The 19,365-nt window shown below is 37.0% G+C and overlaps 1 protein-coding gene and 1 long non-coding RNA gene across 2 annotated transcripts; one reads left to right on the forward strand and one right to left on the reverse strand.

The window, feature by feature from the left end:
* Positions 1-4,902: 4,902 nt before the first annotated feature.
* Positions 4,903-7,932, reverse strand: LOC103967986 (disease resistance protein RGA2-like). Its single transcript, XM_009381317.3, has one exon. The coding sequence runs from the start codon at positions 7,930-7,932 to the stop codon at positions 4,903-4,905; it is 3,030 nt and encodes a 1,009-aa protein (XP_009379592.2).
* A 4,984-nt stretch (positions 7,933-12,916) lies between these two features.
* On the forward strand, positions 12,917-15,656 carry LOC125470139. The gene is made up of 2 exons (XR_007252382.1): positions 12,917-14,853; positions 14,939-15,656. It is a non-coding gene; the product is annotated as an uncharacterized LOC125470139 (long non-coding RNA).
* The last annotated feature ends 3,709 nt before the right edge of the window (positions 15,657-19,365 follow it).

Consider the following 19,365-nt stretch of genomic DNA (forward strand, 5'->3'; position numbering starts at 1 on the left):
AAAAAATGATCCTTGGTATTATCCACCGTCAATTATTTTAATCATTCTATGAGAAATCTCCGTTAAATTGAATGTATTTTTATCAAATCAACTTCTCCCTTTGAACTGGTGGTTTGACAAAAATATCTTCAATTTAACAAATTTTTTTTTATAGAACAACCAAAATAATTAATGGTGAACAATCTCAATAACCACTCCTATTTATTTTAAGCCACAAAGACCAAAGTAAGATGACATAATCTTTAGGGACCATTTTGAATATAAAACCTTCTCCCCACTCGTATCTCCTTCCCAGAGAAATAAAACAAAATAAAGTCGGAGTAATTATCTGGATTTTGGAATCATATGTTGTTTGTGGGGATTTGGATTCTCTGTGTGTAGTTGCTTGGTTAAGTTGTGTATCTCATCTATTTAAAAGATGGCCTAAGTATTTCTGCGCTCATATAGTTCGGCATGAAAATCAATTATTTTATATCCGCATCTCCTAGCAGAATTGATTTTGTTGCACCAATCACTACTAAAGGTGCCCGTGATACTGGGCTCTAGCAAAAATATAGGGTCTACTAACTTTGAGGAGGTGGTTGACATGAGCATGGTATTGGTAGCAATGTTAGTTGGAGTGGTGGTGAGGTAATGGGGTGGAGATGGTGGTGCTGGTGGTTGTGATAGTGGTCGTAAAGGTAGAGGTGGTGATGGTCATGGTGGTGGGGGTAATGGGGTGGAAAATGTTATGATGGTGGTGGGACGTGGTGATTGATGGTGATGGAGGTTGTGGTGGTGGTCACAAGGGTGAAGGTGGTGATGGTCATTGGACGGGGGTGATGGATGATATGGTAGTTGGTGGTCTTAGTAGTAGTGGCGGGATGGGCAAAATACTTACGAGTATGAGTAACTGCAGTTACTCGTCAATTTTACGGTTATGAGTAACTGTTTAGATAAATAAACGATTATGGGTATAACCGTTTACCTGTAAAATTTAAATGAGTGGTTATTGGTATTACCCATGGTTATAACGGATACCCATTTATTTTAATATATGTAAAGAATTTTTTTTAAAAAAAATCTAAAGCATTAAAGTGTTTGAAAGTTTTGTTTTGAAATATTTTGGAGCTTTGAATTATCTAGCATTCAAGATAATGACTACGTTGAGTTTTTAAAAGTTTTATGATTATTGAAATGGTATAAGGACTTAAAAGATTAAAATACCGAAATAAATGCTAAATGTACCTATAACGATATTTAATTGTCAAAAAAAGAAATTTATGACAATTTTTTATTTTTTAAGTTGTTAAAATAAACATATAGACAGGTGAAAAAAAAGGTAAATGGGTAAAAAAAAAAGGGATGAACGGGTTAAGAAACTGGTAAACGGTTACGGTTACGGTTAAATGAGTATGCGGTTATGGATACGGTTAACCATTTATAAACGGTTAAACAATTACTCAATAGGTAAACGGTTATGCGAGTATAAACATAAACGGGTATGGGTAAATAACTGCGGTTACCTGTCCGTTGTAACTGCTGCCTATCCCTAGCTATGACCCATTATGTAAGTTATTATTATTTTTATTTCCAAAGGTGGAAAGTGACCGGTTGGAAGAGGATAGTGTTGACTTCGATCGACATTTTCGTTGTTACACCTATGACTTATCAAATTAACATATTCTTGTAGCATTCGGTGACATAAACGTGTGAACACAAGTAGAACGGACACATCCATGACCTCTGTTTTTTCTATAATTCAAACTCGACATGCCGACTCGAAGACTACGAAGCGGGGTTAGCTTTTCGGTGAGAATCCCGTCGTTTCTGGCAGAGGTAAGTCACGTGGCCCCCACCATTCTCTTCCTTATGTTGAGTAGGTTATGTTTCATGTATTGCACGTGAGGATTGATGTAGTAGATCCAAAGAGTATAGAACCTCATTCGGGCTACAACTTCCAGGCCGTTTTCAGGCAATCTTTGGCCACATTTTGGCCTCAGGTTAGGTGTAATCTTGTCACTCTAATTCCAAACTTCATTTTGGTATATACCACGTGAAAAGTGGTTGAGAAATGGTCGAAGAGGAGAAGTCTCTAGGTTTTCCGGAGAAAATACCTAGAATCCGGTGAGGATCCCAGCTTGCACAGCAGCAACTCGACGACCCAGTATAGACAGACAACCCGATCTGACCTGAATATTCTATTACTGATTACGGAATATTCCATTTACGGTAGCAAAATATTTTTTCCAGCAATGGAGTATTCCTTTTTTCGGCCACCACCTCAACCACCCACAGGTGGGGTCGTATGGTGGTGCATGGCGGCGATCACGGCTTTTTGGACACCGATTTTGGCAATTCGAGTCTCGTTTTTCAATAGTCTTCATAGTGTTCGATAAATTGCCGTAAAGGTTTCAAGCCCCATTGTTTGTTAATTGCATACAGTAGTGTTGAGTGTAGAAGAGCTCTAGTTTTTCTGCTGCAATAGCTTCACAAGGTTAGTGGTTATCTTTAACCCTATGTGAAAAGCACAAGAAATTGTCTTCTTTCTTTTGCAGAATACGAACTGGTTCGAGTCCATAAAGAAATAAATTATGGGCATGTATTAGCTAAAGCTCTTCTTGCTCATATGTTGTACAAAGAACTGAACACCAGTACTTGCGCTGAATATTGGAAACATAACCGATACTTATCTAAAGAAAATTACATTCATATTTTTTGGTTTTCAAGTGGCATAATGTTTTATACATTCTTGTTAGAATCCAACCATGTTTACTAACCGCAAAGGCATGTTGATATGACCATAGAAATTCAAACAAAACTATGATAGTATTATGATTAAGAAAAAGGTTCACGAGTTCTCTTCGATTCAAAAATGTAGAGACTTGTGACATAAGGTATTGGGGCATAAAGATTAAAGTTTTTTGCATGTTGTGTATTCAGTGATGAACCTCAATTCCATGAGCCTGAATACGGTGGAACCCTTAACTGGAGTTAATTATAAAATGTGGAAGCAAGATTTGGAGATAGTGCTTGGTGTGATGGACTAGGATCTAGCATTGAGAACTGAGGAACCATCGGTGCCTATTGATGGAAGCACAGCAAGCCTGAAATCCAAGCATGAGAAATGGGAAAGGTCCAACAGAATTTGCTTGATGATTATTAAGAGATCAATGACCGACGTGGTGCGTGATGATTTTCCAGAGACATCAATGGCAAATGACTTCTTGAAATCCATTCAAAAAAAGTACAAGGAGTCAGACAAGAGTGAAATCCGTTCATGGTTGGTAATGTTAGGAAGATCAAAATTTTAAATCTTAATGTGTCACCAATAGAAAATAATTACATTAATCAATGCTTAAGTAATAATTTAATCATCAATAACCATATCATGCGATTTATAAATTTAGTCTCCCTATCATTATCCGTTCACAGTATGCTAAAAACTCTCTAATTTTTTTAACAATTATTTGGGTCCAACTCCAAGGATCCAAATCCTCTCCGAATCTAAGGATCTTGAGCCTAGGGATCAATTGATCTGACCCATTGAAATTTAATCCAACAGTTACAAACAGGGAGTCTCACTAAAAGTTATAATAATTATAACTGTTGAATCAAATTTCAACTGACCGAATCAATTGATTCCTAGGCTCAGGATCCTTAGATCCAGAAAGAATCCTGATCCCAACTCCAACTACCAAATATAATTATAAATAAATAAAAATAGATTTAAATTAGTATTTTTTTTATTATCTCTCTTTCTTTCTTGCTTCCTCATTTTTTTCCTTTCGGATATAAAGACCTGGAAAATTTCACTGGTTCTCTCAAACCATGAAACCATCTTCTTCTTCTTCTTGAGAAAAGAAGGCGAAGAAAAAAGCGTTTGAGAATATTATCTTTAAGTTTCAATTGTAGAATTTCTGGATACCAATGTCTTTCCAAACTTTGATGAAAATTTGAGTAAAAACCAAAAGAAAGATGTTATAGGGAAAAGAAAAAAAAAAAAGGTTGCACCCTCTGTAAAAGCAAAGGTCAGTTTCCTTTTGCAACTTTTTACCCTGTAAATAAATAGAAAATCCAGGGAAAATTCTTTTTGTTTTTGCGTGTACCCTAAGTAATTTTATTTTATTTTCGTTAATATTTTATGCAAGGTTTTTAGGACTTTATGCCTCATTCGATAGGGAGAACTAATTTGGATAGAACTATTCATTACATTGAAGGCATTTTTGAAGGAGGAAAATGATCGATGAGAATTTTTATATTTTGTCCAAATCGAAGGATACGCATATAGAGATAGTCACCACAAGAATGGCAGAATTAAAAGAGACAATTTTTCATAATGAGTAATATTAAACTTAGACAAAATAGGAAAGTTGTATGCATTTCTCCCTTTAGACTGTCTTCAATATAGTGAATAGTCATCTTCATATATTAAACGAGGCTTAAATTTCAAATTACATCAATTTGGTGTTTAATTTTGTAAGTTTTCTGTAATCATAATTTTAGGTTGTACTAGATCATAATAAACACTGATTGTATCTTAGCAAAATTTACCTTATGCAACAAAGTGTAATTAACTGAGAGCAAAATCCTTTAATTTACCTAATTCCATTTAGGTGCAAAGTTTCAAGTTTAGTTTCTAGTTTGAAGGTTAATGCCTATCGGATACTCCAAACAAGGTTTAAACCCTCAACATGAAATGTAAAATGGCGACAATTTCAACAAAGTAGCAAGTTGATAAACAAGAAAGTTCTTAATCCCTGTTGACAACTTCATCCATATAAACAAAAACGTACGGGAAACACACACAACAACAACAACAATAACAACAGAGCCTTATCCCACCGAGAGGAATGACGATTATAACGATGATAGCACATTGATGATGATATGAAACACAAGTTTTGTTTACTGCACAGATGTTCAAAAAGAAGAGCTGCTGGATGTGCTTGCTTTGTCAGACTGCATGGCTTGATCAGGTGAGCCAATGTACTTGTGTGGGACATGAGCTATTTTCAACCAATCCTCACCACTGCCTTGTTTACATCTTTCTTCTAGCTCGGGACATTCCTGAATGGAGAGGTGCTGGAGTTCTTTGAGATACTTGAGGCCTGGTGGCAGAACTCTTGAATTAGGACAGTCTGATATAGTTAGTGATCTAAGTGAAGCAAGATTCTCCAACCAGTCTGGCAAAGCATCTAGGTTAGGGCAGCTACTAATTTCCAAGCAATGCAGCGTTTGAAGATTCATTAATCCAATAGGTAGAGTATCAAACCAAGGACAGTTCAAGATAGTGAAACTTCGAAGTGAAGAGAGGTGTTGCACGCCCTCTGGAAAAGAACCAAGCTTTGGACAATACATTATTGTCAAGTGCTCAAGAAATTTGAGATGCTCCAAACTCGATGACAAAAAAGTCAGATTGCTGCAGTTCTCAATAGACAAAGTTCGAAGAGAACTTAGACTTGCAATTCCACCATTTGGCATGGATATTAGACTATGACAGTCACTAATCTCCAGTGTCTCCAGACTCTTGAGGTTCTGCAAACTTTGTGGCAGATAGGACAACTCATCACACCAACTAATAGTCAGTGATTTCAAAGCAGTGAGGGTTCCAATCTCCAAAGGCATTGAACGAAGCTTGGGGCACGATAAGATCTTTAAAGAAGACAGACTAGCTGATGCAAAGAGCCCTTCTGGCAAAGAGAACAAGTTTGGAATTTTTTCTAGAACAAGCACAGAAAGCAAACTTAAACTTGATATGGACGTCATCGTTGGATTACAGTCCCGTAGCTCCAAATGCTCAAGGAACTGAGGTAATGGCATATGTGCTAACTTGGGACACCTTTTGACAGTTAATTTCTTCAATCTAGAGAATGCACTTCCACCATTTGCATTTGACCACTCTTCCAAGTTAGGAAAATCACTTATTAATAGTTCTTCGAGTGATGGAAACCATACGTCCGTACCATCACCATATAACTCTACACCAATTCTCTTCACACCATCCATTCTATGCAGAGAAAGAGTCTTGAGTAGCAGAAGATTCCCAAGGGCAGGAAGATGCTCACAATTTGTACAATTGGTGAAATTGACGGCTACAAGATTTGGGAGAGCCCACTGAGGAAATCTGATTCCTGGGTAGCCATCTATAATCAGCTTTTTCAGATTTTGGTGAGGTTCTAGACCTTCAAGAATTTTTTCCACAGTGTCACGTTGTCCTGTCACGGTCTGATATCCGAAAGAAAATGCTTCATGTCGGGCTTCAGGTTTCCCAAATGATTCTTGACCGTCTTCAAATCCACTACGTGGTCCCCAATATAACCCTAATGACTCAAGATTTTCTTTCAACTTCAATCCAGCTGACTCTGCATCGACTCCATGTCTTGCATTCTCCAAGCGGGTAACATTCAACTTTCCATAAAGATTTAAACGTTTCAGCGCACTAAGGGCCATTGGAATCCTGTTAACCACAAACAATGGCAGTGTTTGAAGTTTCTGTAATTTTCTAATCTCAAGAGGCATGGAAGCCAAACTTACACATCCAATTAGATTGAGATGTCTTAGGCTGATCATCTTTACCAAGCTTGGCAACCGTATAAGATTCTGACAACCAGATAGGTTCAAAGTTTGCAAAGAGCAGAGATGCCTTGTGCTGTGAGGTAACTCAAAAATAGGTGTGTATGATAGGTCAAGATACCTCAAGCATATCAAGCCACCTAATGATTCTGGCAAATCAAAAACACCACAACTGCTTAGGTCTAGTAGGCGCAAGTACCCAAAACTTGAAAACATTTTACTTCTGTTATTTAACAAGCCGGATTCCCCAATCAATAAGAGAGTTCGTAAATGTTTTGCTTCAAGTAGCTCCTTTGGAATTCCAATTGCCCTGTACTTGTAAACAACAGATGCATGGCGAATCTGTGCTGCACTATGTTCAAGCATCAAAGATTCGTTTCCTGCTACATATTGTGCAAGATCATGAATAACATCATTCATCTTGTATCCAACTAAGGCCCCACCATCACCCTTTACTTCTTGAAAGAAAGACAACCACAACAAACTGGCAAAGTATTCATCAGCAATGTCCTCTGGCCGCCGGCTCCCATCTTGTAGAATTAAGCCTGATGCCATCCACATATGAATTAATTTCTCCTTCTTGAATTCATAATTTTTTGGAAAAATTGAGCAAAACGAAAAGCATTCTCTAAGATGTGATGGTAGATGATGATAGCTCAGCATAAGGGCAGGCAAAACTTTATGCTGTTTTTCATCTAATTTCCAAAGTTCGCAATCTCGCATAGACAGCCATTGCTTTTCGTCTCTTTTCAAGCGCATTGAACTTCCCAAACTTTTTGCTGCTAATGGCACACCTCCACATTTTCTGACAATCTGTTTCCCAATCAGCGAAAGGTTCGGATAATTCTCTTCTTCTCCTCGTCCAAAAGCGCGTTGCTTGAACAAAGCCCAACAGTCATCATCCGTCAAACCACTCAAATACATTGGGGAATTTGGGAAGTCCATCATGAATGGGATCTTTTTACTGCGGGTAGTGACAATGATTTTGCATCCATCAACACCCTCTCTAAACAAGGGTCTTAGTTTGTCCCAATCATCCTGGTCTTCAGTCCAAACATCATCCAAAACGATCAGATATCTTTTGTTCTGCATCAATTGCCAAATCCGAGACTGAAGTAGTTCAATCTCCGACAACTTGCATTCATCATTCGTTATAGACGCAATAATTGTCTTCATGATCTTCTTGACATTGAAATCAGAAGAGACAAAAATCCACATCCTAACATCAAAGTGTTGAATAACCACCTTATCATTGTATGCTAATTGAGCAAGAGTGGTCTTACCAATTCCTCCAATACCGATGATGGGAATACACGATGCATACGTATATCCCTCATGGTAAACAGTATGAGAAGACATCAACAGTTGGACTAACATCTCTTTGTCATCATCTCTTCCATATATCCTCGAGTCGATGAAAGAGCTAGTCTCCCTTTTGTCCGATTATCGATCTGACCTTGGCTGAGTAGGCTCTCTAATCTTCAACTTAGAAGATCCTTCAGCTACAGTCACTTCTAGCTTCTGGAGTATCTTCCTGACTTTATCGGTAAGAACTGTATAGCTTTCTACTGTCTGCTTACCAAAGTCTTGGTCAATCATGGCAGTTTGTTTAGCAGTAAAGACGTTGAGAAGATCCTCAGCATCACAAACTGTATTCTTGAGATCAGCCAGCCAGAGTCTGACAGTTTTGTTGGTGAATTGTTGCACTTCTGCATCTTCAAGAGTAGCTTGAGCCCGCACCAGTGCATGCTGCAGGCTTTGGAAGATGTCAAAATTGAAACCCAGGATATCAGCAAGCCCTTGTAGGACTGGGGATGCCAGTCTGTCAAAAAGAACCTGCAAAGCCGGGGACAAAATGATGCCTACAACGACATCCATATCCAGGGGCAAAGAAAACCAGCTAAGCCAAAACGAGGATCAGATGAGAAACCATGTCAAACCGAACAATTTGATAACTTCAATCTCAAGTTTCAACTAAAAATCTCAAAACTCAAAACTGGTATACAACTTTGGCATGTTTAGCAAGGATAGCATTATTGCTAATTCATTGGTGGCCAGTGAGGTAGATGTGTGTTCCTATCTTTTGACCATTCTCCCCTTGACTTCCCCACCACCCACATCAGCTCCTTTCTCACTAGTACTCGGTTGTCGGTTCAAACTCTTCTGATTTTTTTTTTCTTTTTCCACTCAAATATTGGGTCCCTTCTTTTTACTAATTGGTCGAGAAGAGGACTATCTCCAACTCTTAGAGTAAAACCTAACATTTTTAGCCCAAAAAATTTAGGTTTTACCATATAAACAACTTTTCTGCTATAACCTTTCTGACCTAAAATTTTAGCTCCAGATTATTAAAGAATAAATTTAAGCTAATTTAATATATATATATATATATATATATATTCAGACTATTTTAAATTAATTTTATGAACTTTTTGATCTAAAAATATTTAAATTCCGATAACTATTGAAAAATTACTAAATCGACACATGAAACTCATGAAGCACTATGAAAGAATATGAGACACATGACAGAGATTGGAAGAATTGTAAATGGGAAGAAATGGTTTTGGAAGATGATAGAAAGAAAAATTGGAAGAATTGTAAGAGAAAAATGAGTTTTGTGTGGATGTTTGAACAAATACATAGATATTTATAGAGTTTTTAGGTGAATTTTGAGTTACATAATTTTTTTTAAAATTATTTTAGCCCGTTTGATTTAAATGTGAGTATTTAGGTCTTTTTTTTTTTTACAGTTAGATTTGATTATATTCGATCTTAACCATTTAATTCAATAAATATATAAATATAAAACTAAAAAAAAAAAGTTTGAATGTGGACCGTTGGGCTCAGTTACCCATCAGACATCAGGGTAGATAGTCCCATGTGGGTGGGCCATATTCTTTGGGCTCCACTAAGTTTTTTGGGCTAAATCTTAAGGGGAATTTGAGTTTTTTTTAGGTTTTAATACTTAATCCAATTTTAGAACACGGGTTGGAGAAAACTAGAGGAGGAATAGAAGGGAAAATTTAGAACTTACTTCAAGGGTTGGTGTTGGTCTTAATACAATTGTTTATTTTTGAACAATAAAATAGATAAATAAAAAAGAAAAAAGTGTCCCTGTTATTGGTTAGAGGACTTGTAATTTTATTGTTTCTTTGCAATACAAATTTGCTTCTTCTATAAAAAAAAATAAAAAAAAAAAAAAAAAAAAAAAAATCCTTCCAAGGTGGAAGGATAAGAATTGGAAGTTGATATCCTTTTCTTACTTCAATGCACATTGAATCTAGTTTGTTACTATTTGTCCACTCCAATCCAATATCACCCACCAAATTAACGAGCCCTTAATGAGTAATTAAAAATTTCAAACCACACGTTGCTGCACAATTGAAAATTGCATGAAAAATCATGCAACTTCATAATTTTCATAAAATAAATATAACAGAACTAGGTTGTTAACTTAAAAATATATATGAGATGATAGAATAACATACTTTTTAAGTGAGATTGCATGAATATTGCGAGTTAAGTGGAATAGTGTGATGTCATGAAAAAGAATATGATTTAAAAAACCTCACTTTAGAGGTTGAAAGTGTTGTTGCTGACCCCATGTTGGTCTTCTTTTTGAGTGTATTTCCTGCTCAAAGCTTTCCAAATCATGCTTTTGAATTGTTCCATTGGCGTACAGCGTATTCTTCCAACCTGTAATAGTCTCTGGCAAACGCGTTTTCAGATTTTTGTAAGCTTTTCTAGAAACACACTTACAAATTGCAGCGATGAGTACCTGTTGCAGCAATGAATCTAAATTAGTTTTTAAAATCGTAGTCAATCTAGCCTAAACCCAAGTTTTATCATTTTCCCCTGGACTTCCCCCACCCACATCCGCTCCCTTCTCAGTAGCACTCGGCTCCAACTCTCTTCTTTTTTTCTTTCTTGCACTCAAATATTGGGTCCCCTTTTTTTAGTAACTGGTAGAGAAGAGGACCCAAATCCTGTCCTATTTGTGTTTATTCTTCTTTAATACAATTGTTTCTTATCAACAATAAAATAGATAAATAAAAAAGAGAAAAGTGTCCATGTTATTGATTAGAGCCTTAGAAAACACCATGATCGACTAGGAAAGCAAAGAAGAATATTGACGCAGGAAAAACCAAGGAGTCTCTGGGGACGACGGGACTAGATACCCGGGAATCATTCAACAGGAGCAACAGAATCACTTGCGTCGTTAATCGTAGATTTGTTCGACACGATCAAGCCAAATACTTGTTTAGGAAGGAGAAAATCACTCTCTTCTTAGATTACTTTTTTTTAATTCGCTAATTGGCTACTTAATCTTACATATGGAGCCCTTTAAATAGGGAGATTACTATACATTGATAAGATAAATATTTAAGGGAATTGTTATTGGCACTCCAAAAATCTCATTCTATACTTCAAACTTTCTAATTTGGAAAGAAAAATACACTTACGATGAATGTAGAATGAGATTTTTGGAGTGCCAATAATACTTCTCATATTTAATACTAAAACTTATGGTTTCTAGACATCTAATTAAAACATGACTTTGAAAGATGAAAAGCCACTAACAACATGTTTAATACATAGACCATATTAGTTGTCTTGGGCTGCATCATACCCTCTTCTCGGAAAGAACTCGTCCTCGAGTTCGAATCGTTCTTTTTTCCTCGATCCTTTGGATGACATTTCAAATCTATCCCAGCATCCATACCAAAAGGAAATTCAGGGTTGTTAAAGATATTAAACCCACAAAACATACTCCACTTCAAATGGGGTCCTTGATTAATGACTCCATCCAAATACTTGGCAGCATCATAAACATCACAATCATGGTAGCTTTGAGGTGAATAACGAAGTGAAAAATGGTCACCTCGAAGCTTCCGAGAAGACTCTTGGCTTCCCACATAAATTGTAAAGGCGTCATCATCTACGCACTCATCATAAATTGGTGCGGAGTTCCAATCAACCAATCTATTCTTTTCAACCATTTCATATTCAAACGGATGAAAAATCTCACATACGATATTTTTTGTTGTTATAAAAGACACTCTTCTATAGTAACAATAATAAATTTAGTATGATATAAATAGAACAAAAGAGGTAATAGCAAAGAAACAAAAAGGTTATACAAGGCGATATACAAATCATCCATTTTTTTAATTTATTTCATTAATTGAATTTTATTTGTTGACTAGGGCGAAGTTTCGTAAAAACCCCCGCCCTTGTTGAAATATCATGAACAATTCTTGTAGGTTGAGCACCTCCAATACCCAACCAAAGGGCTACTACAGTACCAATCAAAAAGGTGATTGTCGCTATGGGACGACGAATAGCGGAAAACCTACTTTGATACCACTTGACGTAGTAGAGGACCAAGGGAGTCTCAAGGAAACGGGGGATATAGACCTACGAATCACTCAACCAGGAGCAACAGATTCACTCGGGGTTGCTCCGGGGATAGAACTTGAAAACCACTCAACCAGAGACAACGGAATCACTCACATTGATAATCGTGATTCACTCAACACGACCATGTCTAACACTTGGTTTGTGAAGGAGAAAACTCAATCTCTTCTTGGATTAACTATAATTCACTCAATTGACTACTTAATCTTATATATGGAGCCTTTTAAATAGGGAGATTACAATACATTGATAGGATAAATATTTAATAATAAAACTTATAGTTTCTAGACATCTAATTAAAAATGGCTTTGAAAAATGAAAAACCACCAACAACATGTTTAATACATAGACCATATTAATTGTCTTGGGCAGCTGGGCTGCATCAAATATGGATTAGTAATTTCCGAAACTTCTCCCTTTCATTCCTGCTACGATATCAGTTGGGTTTTACTCAGACATTGTTATTCTCTTATGGTAGAGAAAAATTGACATTGTTATCAGAAAATGAGAAGAAAATTAAGTGAGAATGTATAGTTTCAGCTATCTTTTGGATCATTTGGATAGAACGAAACAAACTTAATTTTGAAGACTACAAAGTCAATAAACTTTGGGACAAATTCAGTTATGATCATTTACGTGGGCATCGGTTACTACATAATTTAGAGAATTGTCTTTTTTAGAAATTTTGTGTAACTAGAATGCAGTTATTAGTTAGTTTTGTGTTGTTTTCATAGTTTCTAAGCGTCACGGCAATGTTGCTATATATTCTGTTTTGTTTGTGCTTTTGCGAACTTCATGTCCGCTCTTGTATTTTTATTATTTGTTTACAATAAAAAATCTTTTTTTTCTTTAAAAAAAAAAAAATCGTATCAAGGTGGAAGGATAAGAATTGGAAGTTGACATCCTTTTCTTACTTCAATGTATATTGAATCTACCCACTCCAATCCAATATCACCCACCAAATTAACCGGGCCTTGGTGACTATACCCTTGATAGACAAGATGCAGAGCACGAAATCATCTGTCTAAAAGATGGTTTGATGATCACATTCATTTTGCCTTATCAAGCATCACTTTATGTAAATACTGATTTGTCGAATCTTTCCTTGTGCAAATTGTCAACCCTTGGAAAGCCTCTGTAAAACTGTATAAATACTATGTACTGAGATCAATGTAAATTATCAAAAATTTAACCAAAAACCTGTGTCCTCTTGATGTTCTTTTCCGCAGTGCTTAATCTTCCATGGCATCAAAGCACTTGACTCATCGTCCAATTCTTCTCTGCTCTCATTGATGCTACTACCAACGCTCCTCTTCCACCGATTCTTCCACCTTCCCCAATGTCTTACCCTCTTTGGCTTGCTCAAATTGTACCCGGTCTCAAGGGTTGCCGCCTAAAGCATTTTATTAATGGTCTTCAGAATGGCCTGCCTCCTTTCTCAAGGATGATGCTAGCAACCTTACTATACTATCAATCTTGAATATGAAGACTGGATTCAGAAAGATCAATTGGTCCTTTCTTGGATAATGGGTCACCATTAAGCTAGAAGCTCTATATCTATCTATAATTTAAACAAATTGTGCAAACAATTATCTCCCTCTAGATCCTCCCAAAACATTTTTTCTACAAATTATCTCATGTAAATATATAACAATTTAAGCTAACAAGATGTTTGCACGTACATTCAGTGGATTCATATGGTCGAATTTCATTCTCGACTTTCTTGAGTACCCTCTTGAGCTTGCAGCAATACCTATGTATCCAATGTGTGTTTTTCGATTGCCGGACAAGGTGTGCAATGAAATTGATGCGGTGGTGGCGAGGTTTTGGTGTGCGGGGGCATACAAAGATCGGGGGATACATTGGATAAAATGGACGGACATGGGTCGCCCTAAGCGGGATGGAGGAATAGGGTTCCAAAACTTCAAAGATTTTAACATTGCCTTGCTAGCAAAACAATGTTGGCAGTTGATTCACGATCTTGATTCCTTGTGGGCTCGAGTATTAAAGGAGCGTTATTTTCCTAATGTCTCTTTTCTGGAGGCTAAGAAAGGTGGAAGGACCTCTTGGGCTTGGGCCAGAAGGGAGAGACCTCATCCTCATGGGAGCTAGATAGAAAATTTTGGGTGGGCACGAAGTTAGATTCTGGATGGATAATTGGGTCCCGAGCATTCTTGTGGGACACCCTTCCCCTCCCTTACATTCAGATATCTGCACGGAGTCAAAATGGCTGAGTTCCTTGATCCTGTATCGAGGAATTGAGATCTTGCTAATGTTTTTGACTATATTTCGGAGGCGGACCGTGTTGCCATTTTAAATATCCATGCCGAGCCGTATACGATTCCTGAGAAGCTAATCTGGCATTTTGAAAGGAATGGCTCCTATTCGATGAAGTCCAATCACTGTTGGTGCTATAACAATCATCCCCCACTTAGACATGATCACCCTACCTCATCTTGTACCATTGACCCTCGGGTGTGGGACTGGATTCAGAGATGTAAAGTGCCCTCCCCCCCCAAAAGCAGTTTCCTTTGGAGGGGTTTCTGTGATGCTTGCATAACCAAGTTCAATCTCTTTCAACGACGATGTGCTTCATCCTCATATGCGTTAAACATGATGAGACCATTGAGCATATCATTCTTCTTTGCCCGTGGGCTTCACAAGTGTGGTATGGGGCCCTTTGTGCCTTCAAATTAATCGGAGTTCTATCACCACTTTGGCAGATTGTTTTGCTCAGTTGTCAATTCAGTTCAGGGGAGAAAGTAAGACATGGACCGTGTTATTTCACTCTTGGCGTTTACTTGTTGGTTTATCTGGAGAGCCCGATGTGATGCAGTTTTCAATGCGACCAACCTTTCTCTCTACAGAACTATTCGGGTTATTGCCACTGCTCTGGATTCCTTTGTTATGGCCTTTACCCTTCTTCGTATGTCGGCCTTTACCAAGAGTTTTCCCTTATCAGGTTTTCCTCGTCCTTCTTTATGGTCTCCTCCCCCAGTTAACAAGATCAAGATTAACGTCGCTACTTGCTGGAAGAGGGATTCTCTATGCGGTTCCATCGGGGCAGTTGTCAGGGATTGTTCCTCGGTTTGTCGGGCGGTGCGTTGCATGAGGATTCATGCGGTAAATGCGACGATGGCGGAGGCTTTAGTAGTACTAGAAGGATTCATACTTGCAAAGAACCTTCAATTACATGAAGTGGTGATTGAGGCAGATGAGCAAGTTATTATTCAATCTCTTAACTCTTCCTCTTTGAGTTGTGATTGGGATCTCCTCCCTATCCTTAGCCTTGTAAGGAAGGTGAGGAAGACCTTTCAATCATGCTTCTGGTCATGGATTCCATAATCAGCAAATAAGGCGGCTGACTTTGTCGCAAGGAACTTGCCACCGGAGATGTGTGGCTTCGGTTGGGTTGTGAGACCTCTATCTCTTCTCTCATGGGGATTTTGAACAATGATGGTCTTCCGTGTCCTCCAATGTAGGGGTTGGGGGTTTTTTTTGCGTGGGTAAACGGGTTGACGCTGGTTTCCTTCTTGGAGGCGTCTTATGTGTCTTGTTTATCTTTTTCTTTTGGCCTCTAGGTTAGCCGATTGGCTTTCAGTGTTCTTTTGGCCTTGTGCACTGGGTTTCTTCTATGAATCCATGTTTCAACCCAAAAAAAAAAAAAAAAAAAAAAAGAACAACAGCTAAGCTTGTCTACAATGCACCAAGTAATTTCAATATCGATGAAGGTGTCAGGTCAAAATAGTTATAAAAATAACATTCATGCACATCCCAGCATAATTGATTTTGTCGCACCATTTACTACGAAAAGGTGCTCGTGATAGTCAGCTCTGGCAAAAGTATGGGTCTGCTAACATAGAATTTTCACAACAATATTTGATAAATTCTTTGAGTGTTTGATTTATATTTTGTGTGATGTATTTCTGGGATTGAAAGGAACAAGAACAAGAGAATTTCAGAGGAATGTGTAGTGCTAATTGTAGCAGCATAGCACAAATATTTCATTTAGGCCATCTCCAACTGATCCGACTAAAAGGCCATAGGCCAAAATATAGCCCGCTTTGACACAAATCCGTCTCCAATCGAGAGCAAGGTCAAAAGGCTTGCAAGACCCACTGGGCCATAAAATAGCCACGAGGCTTGCGGGCTGGCCAAAGGAAGCCAGCCAGCCAGCCCGATTTGAGGGGCCCAATCTGTCACAGCCCACTAGCTAGCTAATGTTAGCTAGTCATTAGATTTTGATTTTTTTAGGACGAAATTTAAAAAAAAAAAATTAAAATTTTTTTTTCTCTATAAATACCTAAGCTATTTCTACACAATTTCTCTCGGTATTTTTCCCCTTCCATACTATCTTACCTCATTTTATTTCAATTCTTCACACTCTTTAAACTCCAAATTTGTTGTAATTTTTAATTTCTAAGTTGTTGTAGTTTTAAAATGTAAAATGTTGTAATTCAATTAAATTGTGATCTTTGAATTAATGTCTAAGTTGTTAGCATGCAAGTAAAATTAAAATATTTAATAACATGAAACTTAAACAACATTTAGCGATACGTGTCACTCGAAATCATATTCGAAAAATTATTAAGATTATATAATTCAATTAACCAATAGATTCAAGAACAAACTTAAAATAATAAATTATTGAGGGGGCTGAAAAATAGTCCCCATCAGTTGGAGATGGGTTTTGTGTCAAAACGGGCTATATTTTGGCCTATAGCTCTTTGACCGGCTTGGTTGAAGATGGTATATAAATATAGTCTGACACTGTTCATTAAAAAATAAATTCTCGCATGGGTATAATCTGGACGAGGGTAAACATGGCCCTAACATTGGATATCCTCATACAAGCTTATCCTAAGGCCATCTCTAATGGAAATAACTAAAGGACTATAAAGCTAAAATATGACCTGATTTGAACAAAATCCATCTTCAACCGATGATTGGACCAAAAATTAGTGAAACCCACAATCCAAAACATGACCGAAGGGCTACCGGGTTGGTCAAAGTTGGCCTGGTACCCAGCCCGTTTTATGGGCCTCAGCAGCTGCAAAAGGACCCAACCGTCTCTGTCCGACAAAAGGTACCCTACCAGTTATACCACTCGTAAATTTTTACCATGCATCTTTCCATAACATCTTACCTTTTCCACAAATTCATTTAGAATTTCTACATTTTCTATTCAAAAGTGGATGGAAAAAATCAACTTAGTTGACGGATTTGAAGTTCAACAAGTTTTTAATTCAAAATTGTGTCACAGTTGACGGATTTGAGCAAAGTATGCAACAGAATAATTATAGGGGCGAAAGTGAAAATTCAAGTAGAATACAAAATATGTAACAAAATAATTATAGGGGCGAAGACGGAAGTTGTCGGTTGTGTCAGTTCAACCCAAGAAAGGGCATGGAAGTCTTTGGACATCTCATAGTAATGCAATAATCAAATCTTAATAAGACATTGAAGTTGACTTGTTTTTCTTTTCTTTTGCTAGTTCCAGTAAATAAAACTTGTCGTGTTGTACTTACTTTTCTTTTCTTTTGCTAATTCCCTTCAATGAAATTTGTTGTGTTGTACTAACTTTTTTACATGTGTATGAATATAATCCAGTAACGCTTTGAATTGAACACCACCAATCCGATCAAGTAGGATCAATAGGTCCACGTTTAGGAATAACATTTAGTGAAAAAAAAGTGTAAATTAAAATAATAGTTATGAAAATCTTAAAATGATCAAATAAAGTGAATACGATAGATGCGCAACCAAAAAAACTATAAAACCTAGAGATGGACCGTTTTAATTTGTTGGAAGATATGGAAATTCAAAGTTAAGAAAGGGAAGGAAATTACTTGTTCTCGTTGGATTGCTGTGTTAAATTAATCAGATTCTTTTTCAGCAAGGGTCTTATAGTTTGACCATGAGTCTAATCTGGGGAGCAGAGCAAAGGTCTTTTGGAGTTTGACCATGAGTCTAATCTGGTCAATGAAACTTAAACAACATGAAACTTTAAACAATATTTAGCGACAAGTGACACTTCAAATATGTCCAGAAATTTTATTTTAATATGGTAGTTTAATTCAATTAACCAATAAAATTAAAGAACAAACTTAAAATAATTAGGCCCCCTTCGGTTGGAGATGGTATATAAACATGGTCTAGCACTGTTCATTAAAAAAATAATTTTTTATAGGGCTATAATTTGGACAGGGCTAAACATATCTCATTCTGTTGAAGATGACCTAATATGTGTCCTTCACTAGACTAAGCAATATGAGGCCTTTGATTTAAAACAGTAATTTGAAGCATACACTTGTCGTATGAGACTAAGCATTCACTTAGGCCATCTCCAACCGAAGGCTGGCCAGATGACTCGTTTTAGCTCTCTAGCCCTCCAAGATATTAATATTTTAATGAACAGTATTTGCCTCCATCTCCAACCGAGGGCCAAAGGGCCATATGGCTCGTTTTAGCCCTGTCACAAAAAACCCATCTCCAACCGAGGGCCAAAGGGTCATAGAGCCAAACATAATTTATTATTTAAAAACTACAACTTAAATTCAAATCCAACGGCTAAGTGACGTCAGCATGAAACATAAGTGAAAAAAAATAGAAGTTATGTCACTTAATTTCAAATCAATTGGCTAAGTGACGACTAAGTGACGCCATATTACTTAATTTAATTTAATGTTGTATAATAGCTTAGGAAGTTATAAGAAAAAAAATAGAATTTAAAAAATATATGAAACAAATTTTGTAAAATAAAAGTTATAGGGAAAAAAATAGAATTTAAAAAAAATATGAAACAAATTTTGTAAAATAGAAGTTATAGGGAAAAAAAAATATAATTTAGAAAAAATATAAGATAAATTTTGTAAAATAGAAGTTATGGGAAAAAATTGTGTAAAAAAAAAAAATTCAAAAATAACGGCTATTTGACGTCAGCTAGTCGTTGCATTTGAAATTTGGCCTAGAATTCCTGTCAAATATAACAAACAAGAATATATTCCTGTCGGTTATATCCGACAGGAATGCTAGAATTTCTGGCCCAGCTCGGGGCTGGCTAGCTGGTTGGATTAGGCCAGCCGGTTGGCCCTTTGGCCCTTTCAGATTCCGTGGGGCCCATGAGCCCTCTGGCCTAGCCCTCGGTTGGAGACGGTTTTCGAGCTATTTTTGGCCCTCTAGCCCTTTGGACCCTTCGGTTAGAGATGACCTTAACTATAAAGCAGCAAACTAAAAACTAGCAATTGGAGACTTAATTCAAACTGACAGTTGGTTTCTTCCTTCTCAAGTATCCGATCAAAACCCAATTCTACTTAATTCCAACACTCCCCTTCATGGGAAATGCTTAGAAAATTCTCCTTTTTCTTTCAATTTTGTGGGTGGATAGGA

The sequence above is a fragment of a genome, unplaced genomic scaffold (assembly GCF_019419815.1).
Source record: "Pyrus x bretschneideri cultivar Hongxiangsu unplaced genomic scaffold, Pyrus_bretschneideri_v1 Contig49, whole genome shotgun sequence".
NCBI classification, from domain to species: domain Eukaryota; kingdom Viridiplantae; phylum Streptophyta; class Magnoliopsida; order Rosales; family Rosaceae; genus Pyrus; species Pyrus x bretschneideri.